The sequence below is a fragment of the Solea senegalensis genome, linkage group LG21 (assembly GCF_019176455.1).
Source record: "Solea senegalensis isolate Sse05_10M linkage group LG21, IFAPA_SoseM_1, whole genome shotgun sequence".
NCBI lineage: Eukaryota > Metazoa > Chordata > Actinopteri > Pleuronectiformes > Soleidae > Solea > Solea senegalensis.
Window position 1 is genome coordinate 11210100 of NC_058040.1, and position 23262 is coordinate 11233361.

The window sequence follows — 23262 nt, forward strand, 5'->3', positions numbered from 1 at the left end:
GATGCTGGCAGCAGCAGAGGGGAGGGGGAGGCGGCGGCGGTGGTGGTGGTGGTGTGAAGCTGAAGCTGACCTGCATCAATGAGCCTGTTGATCAGGAAAAAGACCACTAGACTGCTAACGACACGGTTCACTGATCAGAGCAGGGAAAATAACACTCAACCTCCACCTCGCGTCGTCTTATTTAAGCGGAGACGTCTCTGCGCCGGGTCCTCAGTCTACCTCAGTCTACCTCACACAGCTGACTCCGATCTGCTTCATCTGACGATGACCTGGACTGCTGCTGCTGCTGCTGCTGCTGCTGCTGCTGCTGCTGCTCTTCTCCTCACCTGTGTTGTCGTCTCATGTGCAGATTCTGGTGAGCGCTCTGGTTGTTATTATTTATAAATGTCTACTTCAAATGAATTCATGGAAACTAATGTGTGTTTTGTTCTCTTCGTTTCAGATGATTATTGTTATCATGAGCCACACTGTGGTGAGTAACCTAAGAAAAGTGTTTTTATTTAAATACACACACAGAAAGTGGTTTATTGTTAAAACTGTCACTGTGGCATAAATGGTTTCTAAATCTTTACTCGATCCAATTAAAACAACTTTATTTATCCATTCATTGAAGCATCAGTATTTCCACACGTCACATCATCATACTTGGTACCACCATTTATGGAATTCAAGTGTTTTTCTCTCGTTCTAAAGTGAATTTCTTTCCACATTTGTGTTTTTTGCATTTCGATCAAATTATGGAGGGAGGTCATCTTCTCTCACTTTACGCCTCATGGATGAATATTGTATCTGACGCTCTCTAAATGACCTGAAATATTTATTATAAACAAAAACGGGAAAGTCACTGTAAAAAGTCCAAATGGTCACCACTTGGACAAAGACAAAGGTCAAAGGTTACATTTTACATGCATATTTTTGATGAGATCTTGCAAATAGATGTTTGATTTTGTGTGTTTTGTATCAAAGGACGTGGAAAAGGTGAACAATTCTGCTGTAAGTTTGCACGTAGATGCCAATTGTAAAAGAAAAAAGTTTGATCTTTAATTTTTAGCTTTTTCCCCTGACATGTGGTAACAACAGGGAAAACTGTGTGTGGATGAGGAATCTGTGATAATCTGGTCCAAAGCTCCAGAACAGCTACGAGCTGGACCTCATAGAAAATGTCTTTCATCAACGTCTTGACCTCTGACATTGCGATGGAACATACGATTGATTCTCGAATGAAAGCTCGTAGCAGGTTTGACCACACACACACTAGATCATTGTCCTCCATCCTCAGATCCTTATGCGTGGGGCAACATGTTCCCGTCATGTCACCCCATCCTTGAAGAGCACCACTCTCCCATCAATCTGGACCAGCAGATGACCAGGAACAGCTCACTGGACTCTCTACACCTGGAGGGCTTTGACGTGGTCCAAACGGGTCACTGGACGCTCAAGAACGACGGACACTCTGGTGAATGTACCGCAGATACTCTCCTCATCATGTGTCTCTTGTCTGTACTCACTTGTTACTGGTCTCTCCCACACAGTCGTGCTTCAGGTGGGCAGTGGCATGTCGGTGAGTGGTGGAGGCCTCCCCGATGTTTACCACACCATCCAGCTGCACTTCCACTGGGGAGGACCGTCCGCTAACGGCTCAGAGCACACGGTGGACAAACGCAGATACCCGATGGAGGTACAGTACGGTCAGTAGACAGATCTACGCCGGCATAAAGCAACGCTGCAGACTCCTGCAGTGTCCTCCTCACCGTCCCTCTGTCCTCTTCATGTCCAGATGCACATCGTCAACATGAAGTCCATCCATCCAAACTTGACGGTGGCCTTGGACGATCCCACGGGACTCGCTGTTCTCGGGTTCTTCATCGATGTCAGTTTGTTTTCGCACATTCTTGACGCTTTAAAGCTGAAGTGTGTAACGTTTTAAACACAACGTCTGTTACATGCAAACCGCTGTCTAATACGAACTACGGTGGCCTTTGCGGACCAGAAAACATGTCTTTCATCTTCATTCGCAGAATCGGTTTCCACTTTAAAACACTGACCTATTGTAAAGCATTTTTACTCAATTTTCGTCCATTATACATCAGTCCATCCGAATCGTTATGCATTTACACAGTACTTCCTCTAGAGGGCAGTGCCGAGTGCAACGCTGCAGGCGACCATTAAAAGGGGTTATTTTTATTGTGCTTGGACCAGAATGGACTGAAACTAATATTAGTAAATATTACTCAATGTGAGATACATGACGAGCAGCATTTTCAATGTTTCCGTATGTCCGCCGTGATTTTTGACAACTTGTTTAACCGGATAACTCATCCACCGTCGTTAGCTCCCCTGCTTGGCGCACAATGATGGACGAAATGAACGCTGTCTCCGTCTTTCGCGTAGTTAAGACACTACTGTATTTTTTTATTCTAAACACTAGACCTTTAATATGATCTGTGTCATTAGTGTTAAAAGAAAGGTATCGTCTGCATAGAGAGAGGGTAGCCAACAATTGTCGTTGATTTAAAAACACTGTCCTGACCTTTTGTCCTGTTTTTTCTTGCAGGTTGTTTACGCCGACAATGTCCACTTTGGACAACTCACACAAAAACTGTCCTCTGTCGCTTACAGAGGTTTGTAGACGCACAAATATCTTGACTGTCTGTCTGTGTCTCAGTGTCCCCTCATCACTGCTGTGTGTGCGCGTGTCCTTCCTCCCCCCACAAGGTCAAACTGCTAAACTCAAGCCATTTCCACTGATGAGCCTCTTACCAAAGCACAACATGAGTCAGTATTACCGTTACTACGGCAGCCTCACCACGCCGCCGTGTTCTCAGGTGGTCGTGTGGACTCTGTATGAAGTTCCCGTCTACATCTCGTGGTCTCAAGTAAGTGTTTTCATTTTTTTTTGTTGTTTTTTTTAATCGTGCATATTGATGACATTCCTCTTTGGTTTCCATCAGTTGGCTCAGTTCACGTCGCAGATCTTCTCCACGGAGGAGAACGCGGAGCAGGTGACGCCTCTGCAGATGAACTTCAGGCACATCCACGCCACCTTCAGTCGCACCGTGTCTGCGTCCAGTGATGCTAAGCTGCTCGGCGGGACAGCAGGACGCCCCCTCAGGTTACCTGTGTCTCTGCAGCTGCTTGTCGTCTTCTCCTCTCTCCTCTTCGTCTCCACACTTTAGCGGAACCTTAGCCCACCCCCAGAAAGTTCCACGTTCTTATTTGAAACTGAGATATAAAAGCGTTATTTTAAAAGGGAAGAGAAGTATTGTTTTTGTAAAAAAAAGGAAAAAAAACTGACCTGTTATTTCTGTAGGATTATTTAACTCCGTGAGTGCATCGCTAACTAACTCTTTAAAGTCACACTGTACAGTAACTTTATTTTTCTTCAAAAAGGTACAATCCTAACTGTTTTTAGTCCTAAAACAAAGTGTTAGTGATAAAAATGGGATTAAAATAACATTTGTTTCCTGATGGCTGTGTTCGGTGATTTTGTCTTTAGGTGTTTTTTAGACGCTTGCAAGTATTTTCCATTTTTCTTTGTGCATTTGCAAATGATGTCCGCACGTCACGTCAGCGTCGCTGCAAAACTCGCAGACAATGCAAATGATTAATGCTGTAAAATCACCCGCAAGAAAAACAGAATAAACAAATCATTACAGGCAGAGCAGACGGACTCATTCATGTCACTCTGTTCTCACGCAGACATGCTGTGGTTTTCTGTGAGGCAGTGGAAAAAGAAAAAAGAAAAAAGAAAGATGTAAAGAGACGTAAATCTGTGGCTACACTCGGCGACAACATTACCGAGAAATGTTTAAATGACACGGAACGTGTGTTTGCAATGGACACGAGTTAGGATCAGTCTTGTACCTTAAAGGGATACTTGAGTAAAAGTATCTTACCAGAAAGACACGTTTTTATAATACTACTTAAGTATCAAAAGTCCTTTTCTGATATAAAATGTACTTAAGTATTAGTAAAAGTATTAAAAAAAGTGAGGATTGAGTCATGGCGGCTCAGTGGTAGGGCCAGTTGTCTTTCAACTGGAAGGTTGTGGGTTCAATTCCTGGCTCTGCTAGTCTATATACGTGTCCTTGAGCAAGACACTTAACCCTATGTTGCAGCGTGTGAATGGGTGAAAAGTGTAGTGTAAAGCAGCGCCATAGATACAGACCATTACCATCTCTTCTTCTGATTTTATTTAGTAATAACGAGTAACAAAGATAGTTAGAGGAAATGTCGTGGAGTACAAGTAAAGGTCGATATAGAAACGCACGCTGACTGGAAAAGTATAAAAGTAAATAAAACAATAATAATAATAATACTACATCAGATTTATATAGTGCTTTTCTCGACACTCAAAGACGCTGTACAAACCCAAAACAAAAACAAAAACAAAGGACAGGACTGAAATAAAAAAAAATAGTGCATCGTATGTGCTGAGCTGAGACGGAAGGACGAGCCTGCAAAGAGCACAGTGATAACGTCTGTCCCGGCAGATCCTTCTGTGTCACTCTGTGTGGATGTGAGCTCTGTTTGTGTGTTTGATATCACTGAGCAGATGGAGACCACTGTAAATTGGGCTCCCATGCTGCTCTCTCTCTCTCTCTCTCTCTCTCTCTCTCTCTCTCTCTCTCTCTCTCTCTCTCTCTCTCTCTCTCCTCTCTCTCTCTCTCTCTCTCTCATCCTCTGTTTGTGGTGGTCACACCATTCTCCTCCTGTCACCGCCTCAGGCAACACACACACACTCACATACAGCTATTCTTCTGAGGACACTGCATTGACTTCCATTCATTTGAACAGCAATAACCAGTCCATACCAAATGTAAGCAGTTCCTCAGAAATAACATTATTCCTTGTTATAGGACCAGGTTCTGGTCTCTATGGGGACTACTGGTCCTGACAAGACCAGTGTTTATGCCAGAAAAGATCCACACACACTCTCTCTCTCTCTTGTGATTGTGAGTGTGAGGCTTTGGAGGAAGTGATGTCAGGCGGACACAGTTTAGTGTTTACTGTATGTGTTGAGAAGAGAAAAGAATAAAACAACCAAGAGTCAGATTTTGTTGAGTAAAAAGCTGAAATATTCAACATAAATCTGCAAGTAACACATGTATATCTGACTGTTCATCTGTCAATCATTCATCAGGGGATTGTGTTTCCCAAAGCTGTTCAGTGTCTTTTTTTGTCCACAAATCAAAGATGTTCAGTTGACTGTAGTAAAGGAGCAAAGAAAGCAGGAATCCCAGAACTTATTAGATCTAAAAGACACTCGTGAATTCTCATTAATCTTTGTTCTTTCTTTCTTTCGTCCTCAATAATGTGAGGATAGATCACATTTTTGCTCTTCTTCTTTTCACGGCTGAATGAAACACTGACGAGAGTGAATCACGTGACCTGGTCGTCAGACTGGACACAGAATCACTTGTTCATCGGCTTTTCATTCACAAAGACTCTGCATCATTTCACCATCACCTCCACGTCCAAAAGAAACCACAAACGTTTATGGACGTATGCAAAACTGCTTTATTTCCACTTTTTCATACATTTTGTCGTGTAATAAATAGACATGAGACCTGCTGATGCTTTGATCCTCGTCCCATGCCGATTCTGCACCTTTTTTTGTATTTTTCTCTCCGCACCGCAAACAACGTTTTCATAGAATTTACAACAGAAACAAAAATAAAATAAAAAAAAACAAAAGCTTGACACAAGCCGAAAATGTCCTGCTACCAGCTCGTCGGGGCGAGAGCTCTCCGAGCCGTAATCAACGTAGCAAATCCCAGGGAACAAAAATATATATATTTATATAGTATTCACAGTTACAGTATTTACACATTTTCAGGAATTATAAAGCAACAACAAAAACAGGCAGAAAAATGAAGACGTTTCTACAAGAAACAATCTTTCCAAAAAGGGAGGTGGAGACTTTTTCTTTTTTTGTACACAGTGGAACTTTTACGTTAAATAAACAACCTTTTTTAACCCTCGGATTCATTTCACTGATACCTGAAAATACTTTTTAAATACTCAGTCTTTTTGTTTAAAAGAAAAGAAATAAAGAAAGATAAAGAGTGAAAGGACGCGTCTTAAAAGTGTTAACCCTGTGAAGATGAAAAAACAAACTTTAGATCTTCTGTACAAGTAACCATTTACAATATAAACATTACAGGTGGAAAAGAAAAATCAAACGTGAATGAGGAACAATGACTGACTTGGTGTTGGGGTGAGGGAGTGGGCTGACGTAAGAGAGCGTAACGCAGAAGTGCAAGTCCTCGAGTGCATTCACATACATTTCCTTTCATTTTCTTCTTCTTCTTAATGACTCTATAAAGGATGAGCCGCCCCTCACCGGCTGCCATAAAATCTGCTGAGTCGTAGAAACACTTAATGCCTCGCCGGGAAGGTTAAACACTGTCGGAGTAATAATAAAGTGTTGCATTCAAAGTGGAATCGATGAGGAAAACCACACACGTGAGCGCGAATCATCATCATCATCATCATCATCATATACCCACGTTTGTGAGAAAGCACTAATGTCGCCATAGTTACAGGTGAATTTCATGCCCGTCTTCTGAAGACAAAGACATTTGTATGACACAATCAAAGCTCAATCTTCTGCACGGTGTCCGTCCCTCACAGACATCGATGAGATGATTTAATACTTGATATCACATTCACACGCTCACAGATATAATAGTGTATTTGAAAGGGGGGGAAAAAAAACAAAGCGAGCAGAGCTGAAGTAGAAAAAACAAACACTGGAATATCATAATCATAATACAAATTTTGCACTTTTCCTCTTCGGGCTTTTGCATAAACGACAAGGCAGCAGCTCGATCCATCGTTGGCTGGTGAGCGCACGTGTGATTTCTGTAGATTTTGTGGCAGGATTGGACTTGGTTTCTTTTCTTTCTGCTGCTTGACTTTTCCAGAGGAGGTAGGAGCGAAAAATGCTCACGTGCCGTCTGCTCGGGTGGCAACGACGTCGGAGTTTTCCTCGCGAGCTTGTGCGTCTCAGTGTTCGTGAGCAGCTGTGTTTTTGTTTTCGTGTCATGTGTGGTGTATGTAAAGCTTATGAGACAAATGAGAGAGAGAGAGGGAGGGGAAAAAAAGTGTAAAACTGTACAAACCGGCACTCGAAGTAGAGCGAGCCGAGTTAAAACACTGTCCGACGCTGAGAGGAGGAGGAGGAGGAGGAGGAGGAGGAGGAAATGCTTCACCAGGGAGTCAAAGTGTTCTGTAAATTCTGGGTCACTGGCATGACATAAAAAACTATGCATTTTTTTCGTTTTTCATTTCAAGAGCACCATAAATCGTAAACAATCTAGAGTTTTCAATGTGCGAGGAGTTCCACGTGCAGGTTCTTTCTCCTCCCAAATTAAAAAAAACAAAAAACCTCCCCATTCTTCAGTCGCTCCTCATCTGGGGCTGAAGTTCCGGGGGGTTGGGGGGGCAGGGGGTGGAGAGACTTTCAGAGGGAGCAGAAGTTGTTGACGCCCCCGTCCCGTGACAGACTCTTCTTCTTCTTCTTCTTCTTAATTCAGTGTTCCTCTGCAGTTCTCCGCCCCACACAGACACGGGATCTTCACGTCCTCGATGGGGAACTTGTAATCGTACGTGATCTCCTCGTTGACGTTGATGGGCTGCCTGGAGTAGATCACGATCTTCTTCTGAGACTCCACCGTGACGACCTTGGCGTAACAGTTCGGCTGAAACGAACAAGTCACAGTCGTGGTCACGGAACAGTGAAATACACACAGAGTAATAAACACATTAGTAAAGTCGGTGTCGATGATCTGGTGACTTACATTGCAGCTGTGGTTGATGAAACGGGCAAAGTTGCCACACTTGGTGGCGTCTATGATGGTGTCGTGGTCGACGCGGAACATGTAGCTGCTGCCGATCCCCTCCTCCTCGTAGCGCTTCTCCCGCATGTCTGCGATCACCTGGAAGTAAAAAATGTGTTCCTTGTTAGGCGTCTTCGAAGTGATGCCAACAAAATAAAGGAGAGAGAAATGTGGTGCTTTTTAATTGAGCTCCATCTCAGTAAGTTTCACAGTCCATCGAATTGTTTCAGAATAATTTATTTATTCATTTGTTTTGTCCGAACTTTACTGTTAGTAAGATTTCAATGAGCCGTCGTATCTTACACCTTCATAATTCAATTAATTTGCCATCTTGTCCTGATAGATGTGAACTACATTTACAGAGAGGAATGCAAGTAGATTGATGGAAATTTAAACTAAATGTAAAACTTTTAAAGCAGACTTCAGCTGCCTCTCACCTGTCTGATGTTCTGTCCCACATACTCGATGACCATTTCATCAGCAGCGATGGGCTCCATGGCGAACAGACCCCAGTCGTGGATGCCCGACTTGCAGAATCTGATCTTCTTCTTACGGAACTGAAAGAGCAGGTTTTCATTTTAATTACAAGTATTGGGTCTGTCTCATTGACTTGCTTGGTGTTTAATATATTTAAAAAAGAAACATTTAATCCAGGATGAGCAGCAACCCCACAGATCAAAGTTCTGTTTAACTTGGTTCACCTTCAGCTGGTTGAACTTCAGCAGGTCACTGTCGCACGCGAACGAGGACAACAAACGCCGCTGCTCTGACCGCCGCTCCGAGCCAGCTCTGGTAGAGGCGTGGACCTGCGCTGGAATACTCATTCCCTGCAACAGAGAACACAGAGACAGAAGTATGAACCACTGCTGTTTTCAAACGCGCGTATTATTCAAAGCTGAACATTGTGTCACATCTCCTGCCCACCTGAGTGTCGACCGGCGGCTCCTCCGACTCCAGCCGCGTGCTCTCGAGGTACTTGATCTTGTCCTTCTTGTCAATCTTGTAGTAGCCTTCACTTCTGGCGCAGCCCGTCATGTGATCCCTCATGCCGTCGTCTCTCCTCTTTTTCTTCACTCCAGGGATGTTGGTAGGTGCAGAGGAGTTAAGGGAGAAACTACGACTGGATGCCGGAACATTTTCAAAAGCTCAACAGATACAGTGCTACTCATTCCAGCTCAAGTTCCTCATTTTCACCACCAGGGGGAGCTGCTATTTCAATACAAAAGGTCCAATACAATTCACAAAAAAGACAACATGGGTCTTTTAGTGGCGTTTTAAAAGGTGACAAACACATGAAGCTCAACAATACTGATCAGCAGATGTTAAAGGATATGAGGATGGTTGACCCAGAGTGTGTCGTTGAGCCAGTCGTTGCCATTATCCTGCTGCAGCATCTTGTCATAAGTGATCTGCAGGAGGCGGATGTCCTCGTCGTCGATGCCCTCGTTCCAGATGTCGTACAGGATGGTCATCTCCTCAAAGTCGGACCGTGGCTTGAAGTACGGTCGGGGTGGCGTGGTGACCGGGGACAGGCTGTTCAGCAGCAGCTCCTCCCAGCCTCGCCGCGCCCTCCGAGTCGGCTTCGCGATCACGGGCGCCTCGTCTTCATAGGACAGGAAGCCGTCATCTGCGGGCAGGTCCGTCTGAGGCTCTGCGCCTCCTTCCCGGAAGTCCAGGCTCTTGTGGTTGGGAGACTTGGCCGAGATGACTTTCGCAGCGAGATCTTCAAGGCGAGCTTCATGAGGCAGAGGGGCAGAATTAGACGAAAGCTCTAAAGACTCATCTGCCTCAGAGGCAGCTGGGATCTTTTTGCCTTTGGGTCGTCCAGGTTTTTTCTTCGATGCAGCAGTGTCTGATGGCACAGGGACGTCTACAGTGAGACCGGCAGGCAGATCTTCAGGGACATTAGCAGAGTGCTCTGATGGGGCTTGTTGAGGCAGTGCACTAATGGGTGGTTCCTTAAAAACTGGTCTATCGTCCAGGCTCTCGGAGGATACTTTTCTATTAAGCGCTGTGGGGTCAGGGAAGACGGGGGTGAAGGTTAAGTCTCTTCCTGGAGTGCGGGGGACTCCGGCACTAAGGACAGGGGATTGAGCAGGGTAAGAGAAGGGGCTGCCAGGGATGTGAGGCGAGCTGAGCAACAGGCTGCTGCCTGTGAGCGGAGCATCACCACCAGGTGTGACGGGCACCGTGTCCGTGCTCTGGGACTTCCCGAGACCCCGAGCTCGGTCCATCAGGTCCCTGCCGGGTGTGCGGGGTATGTCCTCGTCCGTGGGGAGCCTGGGCCGCTGTGGGAGGTCAGGTAGGGGACCAGGAGGTGGATGAAGCAGGGACCGACCTTCTATGGCAGGGTGAGGAGGGAGAGGCAGGTGCATTGCTGGTGTGGAAACGGGTTTGGGGACAGGTGTGCTTGAATCTAAGTGGGGTGTGGCTAATTGACCAGGGGTGCAGGCTACTTCCACAGGCTTTGTTTTACCTTTGGCTTTTCCCTCCTGGTCACTGTCGGGCGGGGAGCCTGTGGGAGTGGGTGGCCGAAGGGGCGCTGCTGCTACGTGCTCCTGAGGTTCAGACTTCACTGCGGAAATGTTTCCATCTCCGATGTCTCGCTCTTTGACTACAAGACAAGAAAAAAAATATATATATATTATTTATTTATTTAACCTTTTAGAAAACATTTGTTTTAAAGGAAGTCGGCGGAGAGCAATTCAATTTCAGACTGAAAATCATTAAGAGGGACCACTGAAGGAAAAGCTTGATTTCCCAATTTCTAAACTGAAGACGATTGTGAGACCTGAGTGAGTACCTGAGATAACTTTGTAAATTCAAGCAATAAAACATTCTTCAGTTTTACACAAACAGAATCAGTAAAGGACACTCACCTGCGATGCCTTTTGGCGACGATGGCTTCAGATCCACTGGCTCCTCTTTAGGACTCGGAGGCCTGCGTTTGGACTTGCTGCTCATCACCTCTTTGCTGCTCTTTTCCTCATGAGCCTCAAGGACTGGTGCTGCACGTGGACTCGGCGGCTTGGCCTCTGCCCCCGCTCCCTCTTCTTCATCAGAAGACGAAGACGCCGAGGATGAAGAGGTCAAGGACGTCGCTACCTCTTTGTCTCTGTCCTCCGCGTCGTCTACTCCCGTCTCCTCCGCCTCCTCTTCATCTTCAGAGCTTAGCTCGTTGTCGGAGGAGTCTCCGCTCTCTGCTGAGGAGTCGGAGCTGGCCTTGGAGGAAGCTGAACTCTCTGTGAGAATCAGAGCAGAGAAATGATGGATTATGGGAACATATACTTTTTATTACGAATGAAGAGATACATATTTGAAGAACAGTACCGTCATCAGATGAATCCGAGGAAGCGCTCGCGCTGGATGAGTCTTCCTTCTCCTCATCATCGCTCTCCTCGTCGCCACTTTCCTAATGATGATGACGAAATATAACATTAAGATACAAACGCAATATTCATCACACAATCTGTCATTTTCGAGGAAACGTACCTCGCCGGTCGACAGTGTGGCTGTAGGCTTCGTTTTACCAGGTTCTTCCTCCCTGTCAGACAGAGACTCCTCCTTCCCTGAGGTGTCCACCTCCTCCTCTCCCTCACTGTCCAGTTCAAGTGGTCGGGAGTGCCGTCGCTTTGCAGACAGGCCATCGGCGTCCACTTTTGAACTGTCCAAGGGGAGCCCCGCTGTGTCTCGATCACGGTCTGAGAAAGATCAACCATAAGATGTATATGAAAAGAAAAGAGAGAAAATGTGTGTTTTGCTGCATCAAAAGTAGTACGGCACCTTCATCCTCCAGCTCATCGTCTACTGGAGTCGACGGTCTGGCCCGTTTACTGTCGCTCGCTGCAGCAGCCTCAGGTGGGTCCTTCCTTTTCACCTGACAAACATAATGACAAGAGTAAAAAAACCATCAGGTAGTGCAACTGTTTACAAGATAACAGAGACTCCCTTCTTATCCAGGTGAACAAAAGTAACTGTTTCATGGCGAACCTTGAAAGAAGGCAGACGGATGGCGCCTCGCAAACCGATTCCCAGGCCCATTCCCTCATAGCCCAGTCCTTCACCCTTGTTCCAGTTCTCCAGCAGACTTGAACCCATGGTCTCTTTGGGTTTGGGTCTTTCTTCTTCTTTCACGTCTGCACCCTTCACTGGAGTCAGTGAAGTCTGGCGAAAAGAAACCATGACTTTAATGATCCACTGTGTAACATTTAGGTGACACCTTTTCCATTTGGCAGAAATGGAACACAAAATAATCATGCAAATACAAGCACCTGCATGTAAATATTGTTTTCAATACCACAGAATAACTTGATGATAACTGAAGGCCACCATAGGTCTCCTATATGCTTGGAAGCTGCATTTGGTCTATAAAATGCCAGTAAAAAAAAAAGAAAAAGATCAACAGTCCAAAAACAAAATGAATCATTGGTTCAAACTGGAATATTGAATGCTTCTGTAATTGTGTGTAATTAAATGACTAATCTTTTCAGCACCATTTCCGTCGCAGCAATAATCCACAACTTTGAGAAATATTCTTTTGAAACCAATAACAACTAATAAAACATCTCATTAAAAACGTTTGTTTACTCGAATCAAATTCAGAAATGTTCTTGTGGAAGTGGGCAGGGACCAAAGATACAAATCAGCAATTTAATAATCTGCGAGTGTCTGTTATTCAGCTCTAAACAGATGTTTGTAATGGATTTTTGTGCAGAATCAATGACACTCATGTCACTGCGATTCATAGCTTCTGTTATATATAAATGGCTTGTATAATAGAAACTTGTTTTAGATTTTTGTAGTAAAGATCTGAATTGAATTGACAGTAATACAAATTCATATGTTGACAGAAATGACTGTGTTTTTTTTCCTCCACAGGTGAAATGATGGTCTTACCTTTGCCGAGCGTTCCTTCTTATCCCACCAGTCATCGAAAGCTCTAAAAGCCACCACCTCTACCATTTTGCGGTGGAGGTCTCTCTTCATGATGGCCTTCAGCTCCTTGACAATGACCAAGAGAACACCATCCACAGTGGCCTTGTGCGGGTCCTCCTTTTTACCCTCGTATCCAGGCGGAGGGACAGTAGGGTTGAACTTTGGTATACTGGGACTCTGCCATTGCTGCCCAGGTGTCCCTGCATTGCCGTTCGCAGGTGCAGCACCGACGGACAGTGGTGTGTAAGGCCCACCAAACGGCACTGTTGCGCCACTGTCCATAAAATGTGGATATGGAAAGGGCCCTCTAGTCTGAGCGATGCGACTCAGCATCTGCTGCTGCATCTGGAAGGACATGGGAACTGTGCTCCACTGTTCCCACCGCAGGCAGTTCATTAGCTCCATTTGCACCAGTGGCATCATGCTGTGTGCATAGGGAGCCATGTGCGCGAGCATGTGATGAGGATGAGCAGCCAGGTGAGCGGGATGTCCCGGGACGGCAGAGTGAGGGGCCAGGTGGTGATGTGGGATTGGGAAGCCGGCTTGGTGTGCCATATGGGGAAAACCAGGGTGAGGCATGGAAATGGTCTGCATCGGTGACACTGCAGTGTTGACAACGATGCCCTTGCCACATTCTCCACCAGTGATTGGAGTCCCGGGCATTTCGTCATCGGAGATTTCCATGTCTTCTCCCGACGACTGATGACACTACGTGTGTGAAAAGAGGAGAGTTCAGAATTGCACTGAATGAAATGATTTTTTTCACAGGTTGCGCGATGACAGTCAACTGCCTTTTTATCTCCACGACAACGGTCACAGCTCAGGTGAAAGCTAGTTAAGTGAAACTTGAGCTAAGATTGTTTTGTCAGTTTTGCCTCTTTCAATTTTAAGACGAGTATAATGAGGTATTTTTCGATGCTAGCAGGGCTGAAAGATTTGGGTAATTGTGATTTTTCTGACATAGATTGCGATTGCAAAGTGTTTTTTCTCCGCCTAGCTTCAGTTAAATATGTACAGTTATAGATTTAATACAAGATGAAGCATTACCATGACATGCCATGAAAATATTAACTAATACAAAGATGAGAACTTTGATATATAGTGTTTCTAACATTCATGTATTGCACTTTTTTAAACTGGCACTGAACATAGGACAACAAATTGAGCTTTCCCCGAATTGCTAAAGCAAAATCTTTATAGATAAACAGCCATGCAAGAATTTTGCCTGAAAAAAATGAACAATTTCATTAAATAAGTCAATGAAATTAGTTGTACGACCAGACGTTCAATACCAAAGTAAAAATACTAAATATACAAAATACAAAAAGACAGTTTTTAGACTATGGAAACATTTCAATCATCGCTACTCAAAAGCAACAAACATTTAAATGTTGATCCAAGTTCAAAGATTAGCAAGTACCCAAACACGACTGACCCAAGTCGTTGGTCAACATGTTTCCAAACAAAGCTGTTTGTTCAGGCATCAATCTGTGAATTCCTAAAACCAACAGCATAACATATGAACGACAGGATCATGCAACTGAATTCAACAGTATTGTACTCTGGTCTGTTGTTAAATTTATAGAGTGATCTCTGTCACAACTGCCACAGAAATGGAGTCTACACAGCACGGGAGTGGAGTTACCCAAATGAGCTGTTAGCACTGTTTGCACTGTGATAACTTGAAATGTGAGACCTGGGATGCTGCAACCAGCCTTTACAATCAGGCTCAGCAAGACCAGGAAGTGTGGTGTTGAATGGGGCCAACAGCCTAAACGTGTTTTCCTGTGAGTGAGCGTTTAGCGTGAGTGTTAGAAAGAGGAAACAAGAGCGTGCGATTCCCCAACAGCAGAAAAGTCTCTTATTTCTCCTTTCAAAACACAGCACAGCAAGTGCAGAAACACATGCAACTGAGACTACACACACAAAGAGATCATTTCTTATGAATGTAAATGTAAAGCTGGTTTCATTCATTCAACTCTCTAGTTTGTGCTGACATAATTGTGCATGTTTACATTGAATTTCACTATTGTCATTTAAAAGGTTTATTACTCTTTAAGTAAGTTGTTTTTTTTGACTGTTCATTTTGGCCCAAAATCACACAACAGCAGTGAACTTGAAGTGCCAATACTGTTCTTTGTGGTGGCTCCAGATAGTTTGCTGTGAAGGTTTTATTTCCTTCACAAAACAGAGCAAAAGGAAACAAAAAAAAAAAGAGGGAAAGTTTACTACTAGCACCTGGCACTGAAACTAGACCTCACTTCCTGTGTCCTCTGTGTAACTGCCATTTACAGCTGGATGTAAACATCAGCAACAATCGACAATTGATATGAACTTATTTTAGCAAATGTGGCACTTTAGAATATTATTTCTTGCTAAATGTGACTTATGTAACAGAGAAATATGGAACTTGTTTTTACACAAACTTCACAAATATCAGAAAAACTTTGCATTACCGTGTCTATTTTATCAGTGGGAGTGTGGCATCGGAAATGTCCGTCTTTGAGGTCACTGTTGCTCATCTTCTCATGGACAGGTGAACTGATTCTCTTGACCAGAGAGGCAGTTCCAGGAATTGGCTCCTCATCTTCCGAGTCTGGCAGTGGTGTTGGACTGATATCCTCCAAGCCTGTGCTAGAGGGACGGGAATTTTGCTGCCCGCCACTTGTGTAAGGGGGAATTGGGGATAGCTGAGAGGATGAGGAGGAAATTGGACTTCCCACCATTCGTACCTCAGTGTCCGAATCTCGTTCCTCCAGAAAAGGCAGCAGTTTTGTCCTTTTCTCTTTGAGGAGCATCTCTATGCGGGAATCCAGGCTATTGCGCTCTGGATCCAGCGTGGGGGACCCTGGTGAGGGACAGTGTTCTGGAGTCTGAGGAGGAGGGGTGGCTGGTTGGGCCGCTGGCTCAGGTGGGGGCTCCGGGATTGGAGGAGTTTCTGGTCTCTCCTTGATGGGCACAAAGTCAGTGGCAGCTTCAGGCGGCGGCTGTGGTGGTCGGAGGTATTCCTCCTCCCTTTGAGCTGCATGATGGTAAGTCGGCTCTGACGGGGGGAATGCAGGGGGCAGAGGAGCCTGGTAGGATGGTATTGTGGACTTGAAAGTGGGCGTAGCAGAAGGAGTTGTTGTGTAGGTGAAAGATGGGGTGGAAAGTGGAGGTTCAGGTGGGGTGAGTTGATGCTTGAAGGGAGCTTGTTCAGACGTTGAACTTTGGTACATGTTGCTGCGGTACTGAGGCCTCTCCGGTCTGCGGTTATATGCATCCTGGAACTTACTCTCATGTCTCCGGGATTTGTATCCTCCGGAGCTCTCAGGCCGACTGGACTGGTACGCTGGCGTGGATTGCCGACTGGAGTAATTTGAGTCTTGCGAGAAGGGTGTACTTGTCTGACGTGGGGTTCCCTGGGACTGGGGTGTGTCCTGTCTTAGGCTGGAGTAGCCTGTCTCCAGGGACAGGGGAGTGGTGGAGCTGCTGGGTGGTAACGTTGATCCCACGGCTGACAGGCTGCTTTCTGACAACCTACGGATGGGTTCACAGGCCTGTAAAAAGACAAACAGGATCAGAACAATGTGTCAAAGGCAGAACAGACATAAACCATCAAAACACCAACAGAATACTAAGAAAGTCCACAATCTGCAATTAAAAAAAAGTGGGATGAACTTCATTTCACAGTTTACACCTGTGAGGATCTTTCCAAAAGTACAACCCAATGGATAAGAGTATCCAGGCCTAGGGGATCTCATGCTACAAGGCCAAAGTGCACATTTCAGTAGCTATGTGATTTTAGTCCACATGCAAGGGTCTGTATAAGTATCTGTATATTCTTCTGCTCTATTCCATCACCTGCTACACCAATAAAAATTCAATAACCTGGATTACATGTCAAATAGGTCAGTTTCTATTGTCACAGTTTAGATATAAATTTTTTTTAATAAACCACAACAAAAATGAAACATTTGCTTTATAATAAAAAAAGGGGTTTTACCAGCAAGGCCTCTGCTAGGCTACGAGGGGAAACTTCTCTAGCTTCCTCTCCACCAACAGGCAGAGTCTTCGGAGTGTAGCTGCCATTCATCAGGAGCTGGAAGTATCTGAGGCGATTCTCACCTGCAAAACAGTAATCATCAGTGGAAATGACAATAAGATGTTAGTGGGCCACTGAGTTTTATCAAAACTAATCTGGCAAGACTTTAAGATCATGGATATTTGTGCTGACAAACTTGTACATATTTTAGATAGAATTTCAGAGACTATTGTCCTATTGTCCAAACTCTGATTATCATGACACTAGATGCTGTTTGCTGTCAACGTTTGATTTCCATCACAAAGCAGAATAAAAAAAAAGAAAAGACAAATGAAGTTTATTCAATTACTCGATTGCAACTGAGCACAAAACAAGACCATATTTACGGTGTGTCTACCATCATATGAATAGTGAACTGTAAAATGCAATTGTGTTGAGCAAGTAATATATATTTCATTTGAAAGATTAGCTGCAATGAATAAATATTGCGTAATAAACACAAAGTACACACTATCTGCACATCCACACTTTATGTTAAAGAAATTATGTGAGAATAATACATGGAAATAAACTGGTGCACTCCCAAATCCCACACAATCACTAAGGACGCTCAGTTTCTCACAACTGTCAACACACTCAAGTGCCTGCACCAAGATCATTTCTTCCTTGGGTCATAATCTACATGCCCAGAAAATGTCATCCAAAACTGCTCACAACCAGACATACACGGCCCAAAACATAACCTCAATGGCTCAGTTATTATTCATTTAAATAAATGAGCAAAGGTACAAAACTGTGGCCAGACAACCAAGAAAAAGTAAAGCTGTTCGCAAGACATGAGTATCAAGACTCTTATCAGTGCTTCAGAGTGAGAAACTTATTTGTGTTAAAAGTGACTGAATGGTACTGGTGTGGAGGGGGAGAGGGCTGTTACAGATGGGTATGTGTTTGTTTACAGGTTTGAAATTAGGCACAGTGGGAGCTGACTGCTCCCTCAGCTCTGGGCTTATGGGAGCAGCATTACATTCAATGAAATTCAATTTCCACATGTTACTAAGCAACGCACATACATTTACAAACGTGACTGCTATCCTCCTCATAAATCATAACAGGGCAACACATCCGCATCTGTATATCTGTGCTGCTGCAGCACAGAAGACGCTTGATCATGCACAGTGAATGTGCTCTAAGCCTGTTTTCCTTGAATGAGTGAATCACAGTGTTTACCTTTCGGGTCCAGCTCCACGTGGATGAGGTTTCCCATAACAGAAGTGTTGTGCAGCGACTGCACGGCCACCTTGGCAGCTTTCACATTCTCAAAAACAACTTTGGCAATTCCCAAATGTTTCTTGTTCTTTGGGTTGTACAGGATCTCGACCGCCTCGATTTCCCCAAATTTCTTGCACATGTCCATGAGAAATCCCTCCCTGATGTTGTCATTCAGCCTGGCAAATGTCACCTCCTTAGGAGGCACGGGGCCGATGTAACACTCATCGATCTGGAATAAGGAGAAAATGAGTGAATGCTGGGTGGGTGATTTTTGACAGCTGACAGATGCAATGAACATGCATGTGCTGACTGACTTGTTATAAAAAACTAAAAACAAATAAGAAGTTGAAAGGATGAAGCATGTACCATAAAAGTGCATTATGTTGATGAGTGATGAAAGATAAAATGTCTTGATGAAGTATATTAAGTAAGTATACACAGATTAATAAACCTTGCACACAGAGGTAGTAAGTGTGATGATATCTCCGTTTTGAAGTGTATTTTAAACCTCTGTATACTGCACATTTGTGTGCAAACTACAACATAATCTAGTGTTCAGAGACTACAGGTGGTATATAATCATGTTCTTCTTCAGGCCAGTTCAATGAATCTCTTTAAATGTCTTTGCTGACTCGATCAGTTATAGACATAAACATTAAGACTATAAGAGTCTGTAGTAAAGTCTGAATTGACTAATCACATTTTCACTCAGTGTGCCACACATGATAGAGTTGAAGGGGGTGTGTCTGCAACTTTTGACAGCACCTCTTTCTGCACGCTTGTCTTGAGTGTATATACCTTAAATTTAGGCACCGGTAAATCCGTTTCTTTGTACTTAGTCCACAAACGGCCGATCCTCGGGTCTCGGACGATGTCCACCGGTGGAATCCCGGAGTTCTGTGGGAGAAGAGAGGTGGGGAAGGTGGAGGCACACGGTTGTTATCCATCCGATTCACAACTTCACACGCCACAAAACTTGTTGCAAAGTACAAACCGGACGCAATGTTTGGTTAAAATGAACGCGTCCAACACGCCGTTTGGGATGCTGGAGCATGTCGGGGCCGGCAACGGCAGCACAGAAGCCCCATCATGGAGGTCGGCGACTCGGTTACTATTGTCAAAGCAGAGGGGGGTCCACTTACGGGCATGTTGAAAGTCTGTCCATCGTAGCGATACAGTTTGTGTGACCCCTTCTTCAGCGCCGGGTCGATGATCAACTTGTAACTTCTCCAGTGGTGACTCCGCTTCTCCGCCGAGCCGCAGACAGGATGACTGCTGTCCATGCCGTTCGCCAAACCTGAAACGACACGGGGAGAAGAGGCGTCGTGAGGCAGCGGCGAAGACAAGCGCACACGGTTACTGTCTCCCCCTCAACACTTTAAAAACAGCCACACACATACGTGTGTGCATGGCTCCGGTGAACCGAAAAGTGAGAGCGAAAACGGGACCTAGCATTTCCCAGTGACTGGGGAAACAGGCATTAGGAGGGCTGGAGAAAGGGAGAAAAAAAGAACAAGCTTACTTGAACTCTGCTTTCTACCATGGTCTTCGTTCAGTCTGTTTCTCTCGCCTGGCTTGGACATTGTTCGTCCGATCGAGTGCGGGTTTTTCTTGAATTGGTGAAAAGACGAAATCGCTCTCCCTTTTCGCCGCTTACATTACATGATTTAGCTTGAAGAATACTGCCTCCCTTACGGCGAGAGCCAACACATATTGTATGTGTGTGTGTGTATGTGTGAGCCTGTGCTCTGTGGCTCCCTGTCTCTCCCACAATACACCGCTAGGCTAACCCACCTCCGACGCTACCTGCACTTTCGACACGAATTCACTTCGTTCCGCGCCGGTCATTAAAAACAACGTAGCTTTAATTTATTAAATACATATATAACGTCGAGCCCGTGTGCTACGTTATCGCGTGGCTAACAACAGGCGTGCGTGGCTAAACCCCTCAATCATTTTCCGTGTCGAATCTGCCCACTACATTTACCTAAATAGCAAACACAAGCTAGACACAGGGGTCAGTATCTTCCTCACTGTCACCGGGTGGCTCGTTAAAAGTAAACGTTGGTAGCCGTTCCTTTTTTCTTTTTTTAATTTATTAACGGCTGTGTGAGTGAGAGGAGTTGTCGCTCACGGACATGTGCAAATGAAAAAGGATAAGCTGCTTTGGAGTGTGTTGCTAGCTGCTAAAGTGTAACTGCAATTATGGCTTTAATATGAAGTTCTGGCGTTTACAAGTGAATTAAACGCGCGGAATAATTTGAGCAACAAATGTACAGTGGAGTTTTTGGGCTGTGATCTGTGTCTCCCCTTATCCCTTGTCGTTATTAATCCACTTCAACAAAGTAGTGCCAACGCGTCGTTTAAGTCACCGTTCCTTCTGCGCTTTTAATCATAAATTCGCCAGCGCTATCCGGAAGTGCTGTATTTAGTTATTTGTGTGAGCTTCTATGGATAAAAGGAACCGAATTGTGTCGGATAAAGTGGATTTTGTTTGACATTGCCTGGTTGTTTTGCAGTGCTCGAGCAATTGGCTGGTTAACAGCGGTGGTTCGACGGGCCAATCAGAGTGCAGCAGCGGAGGAGCTGTCTGCTATTAGAGGCACGGCTCAGGAGTCCTTCAACAGAGAGCAGAGAGAGGGGGCAGAGCGCTCTCGGCAGCCATTTTACTCACCTAAAAAAACACAGGACTCAATGGCCTATATGGGTTTCCTTTGTTCCAAAAAGGGATCTTACACTTGATTTCCTCATCTCTCACCACGGACTATGATAAAACTATGATTCCTCCTTTGAAAGGATTGAGAAGAAGGAAGAGAGAGAAAGTACTGGATGCAATACCCTGTGACATTTTGAGCCTTTTTTTCTCCTCTTGCCTGTGGAATCCATCTTTGTCTTAACTAGGTCATGGCACACCCATATATAATAGTATTTATGTGAAAAGAAAAACCAAATGTTTTGAATAAACAGCTTAATGGTTTTGGAGACTTGAGATTAGAACAACAAACACAGTCAAAGTGGCAAATTGTGTAATGGCTGACTGTTGGCATTGCACTTATGGCCTTGTAGGAGTAAGTTACACTCTTTTATATCAATTTAACAGCTTTGATTTATTAATGTGAATGTAAGGCATGCAGTTCTTGTGATTAAAGTTTGTTTTTTCCTGTCATTGTATCTCAATTTGATTTTATTAAATGTGTGCCAACCAACTTCATAGACAGATAAATACCACATTCACTGGCATGCTATCATATAAATATACAACCTATGAACTTTAAATTGCACCACTCTTCCTCAGGATGACAGACAGCAGGCCTAGGATAAGTAATGGCCCTTTTGCAAAAAAAATACTTCTAATTATGCTGTTTTAACTGTTGATTGATAATTCCTCTGTTTGATTAATTACTTCTTTTTTTTTTTTTCTTAACTTTCCTCTCACTACAGCAACACTTATCATCCTGGTGGCTTGAGTTGTCCCCTACCTGGAAGTGTGGAGACTACTTCAAGCACGGGTTAGGGTCTGAGCTGTCCATTTTAAACGAAGCAAATGTGTCCGAGGTGCAAATGACGGCTTGACCTCACTTAAAAGGGCATATTTGATTTCCCTTTCAGACATCAAGCCCATTCTCTTTAGACTCTTTTACAGTACACAGCCATGTAAGAGTAGTCTGTCAAACATAATAGGAAACAGATGGAGGCGAAACTTTCATGGTGGAAATATTTACCTCAGCACTTTGGTGAAATGCAGTTAACAGGCCTAAACGCAGGGGAAGGGATGTTTTCAGCTCCATCTTCGGATCCTTTAATAATATCGGCGTTAATAATGGGGCGGGAGAGCGTTTCCTGAAAAGGAAGGAATCCATTAGCACGAGAAGATCTCTTTTTGACAACTTTTTTTTATATATATATCAGTGGCAGGCATGTGCTTCTCTTTCAGCGAATATGCATCTTCAAGCATCATCTGTGTGGGCAATATGCAAAACCATCATCTCCCCTCTCTCTCTCTCTCTCTCCCTCCTTGAGGACAGGATTGCAGTCAAGTATAACCTCGACATTTCTTACTCAGCTACATCACATTTAAACCACAAGGAAATGTTGTTTTGAGAGGTAATGGATTTTTCTTTGTTTTTTTAAAAAAAAGACTATTTTCACTTAAATGTGTCTTCATGTAAGTATATTCTTGCGGAGGACAGACAGCATAAAAATGTCATAAATTGTGATTCAAACGTCATCATTATTAAATATTTACTTTTTTAAAAAAGCAACAACAACCAATATTTATTTTTAATTGATGTAACTTGAAAACTTACAGTTGGCATTCAAACCATGAAATCCACGGATTAAACGAGCAAAAAGGAAATCTTACAAAGAGAACTCTCGTATAATTTCACTGCTTCCCTTTTGTCCGCAGACACCTTTTGGGTGAAGTGTAGGCTACACTTTGTCAATGGTTTCTCTGCTCTTCTCTGTCTCAAAATGGCTTCTTTGCAGACAAAGGAGAGCACTGTGCTGTGGAAATGTTGCTGCGCCATAACTGGGTGAGGCTCTTTCACTCCGGGGGGAGAGGGAGAGCGAGAGAGGGAGATTATCTCGGGCTGTGAGGACGTTTCTTGTTGATACTGAGCGATTAAACAGCACATATGCGTATTTATTCTCGCTAAGGGTGTGTTTTACTTCAGAAAAAAACATAATAATGAGAATTCATAGGAGGGGGGTGCCTTTTTAAGGAAGGAAACGTCGGTAAGGGCTTTCAGGCTGCCGGGTTGCTGTGTTGACTCGCCCTGGCAACGGCAGTAATCCGAGAGCTCTGGACGGTTGCCATGGGAGCCGGAGCGCGCGGCACCTTCCCCCAAACTGCCATATAAGGTCATCAGGAATCCTCTGCACCAGCTGCCGCAGACGCCCTGTAGATGTGTATCTGGGTGAAACTAATCAGTGTGGCTGCTTCAGGCTGCTACGCCATCCCCTCTCCCCCTGTCTCTGTGTCCAGGCTTAAAAAAACGACGGATCACCGTTTTCCGACTGCTTTGAAATGCTGAAGGCCAGATAAAACAAACACACGAGATGTTTTTCGACCATTTGCTCGGGGGAAGGAGCTGGAATGAGTCGGGGTGTGTGTGTGTGTGTGTGTGTGTGGGGATATCCACAACATGGTGCCTTTTACGCGCGGTGTTGCGTTGTGTTTGTGTATGT

The 23262-nt window shown here is 44.4% G+C and overlaps 2 protein-coding genes across 4 annotated transcripts; one reads left to right on the forward strand and one right to left on the reverse strand.

Moving 5' to 3' along the window:
- The first annotated feature begins 55 nt into the window (after positions 1–55).
- On the forward strand, positions 56–3468 carry car15 (carbonic anhydrase 15). The gene is made up of 8 exons (XM_044011743.1): positions 56–355; positions 443–472; positions 1280–1456; positions 1533–1678; positions 1778–1870; positions 2555–2621; positions 2716–2876; positions 2952–3468. Exons 1-8 carry the CDS (start codon positions 79–81, stop codon positions 3174–3176), a joined length of 1176 nt encoding a protein of 391 aa, XP_043867678.1. The 5' UTR covers positions 56–78; the 3' UTR covers positions 3177–3468.
- Positions 3469–6217: 2749 nt separating this feature from the next.
- Positions 6218–23132, reverse strand: setd1ba (SET domain containing 1B, histone lysine methyltransferase a). 3 transcript variants are annotated; one of them, XM_044012341.1, is made up of 19 exons: positions 22380–23132; positions 21795–21912; positions 19215–19369; positions 18871–18969; positions 18031–18301; positions 16765–16886; positions 15236–16318; positions 12741–13487; positions 11835–12008; positions 11628–11721; positions 11337–11545; positions 11175–11256; positions 10724–11086; positions 9178–10458; positions 8769–8935; positions 8546–8671; positions 8282–8401; positions 7806–7943; positions 6218–7706 (listed from the first exon to the last, which is right to left on the reverse strand). In XM_044012341.1, the coding sequence occupies exons 3-19, from the start codon at positions 19353–19355 to the stop codon at positions 7533–7535; spliced, it is 5391 nt and encodes a 1796-aa protein (XP_043868276.1). In that variant the 5' UTR covers positions 19356–19369; positions 21795–21912; positions 22380–23132; the 3' UTR covers positions 6218–7532. The 3 variants fall into 3 exon arrangements, with proteins under 3 accessions (XP_043868276.1, XP_043868275.1, XP_043868274.1); XM_044012340.1 differs by lacking the exon at positions 22380–23132 and having other exon boundaries at positions 21795–22299; XM_044012339.1 differs by lacking the exons at positions 21795–21912; positions 22380–23132 and adding an exon at positions 19595–20334.
- Between the last annotated feature and the right edge of the window lie 130 nt (positions 23133–23262).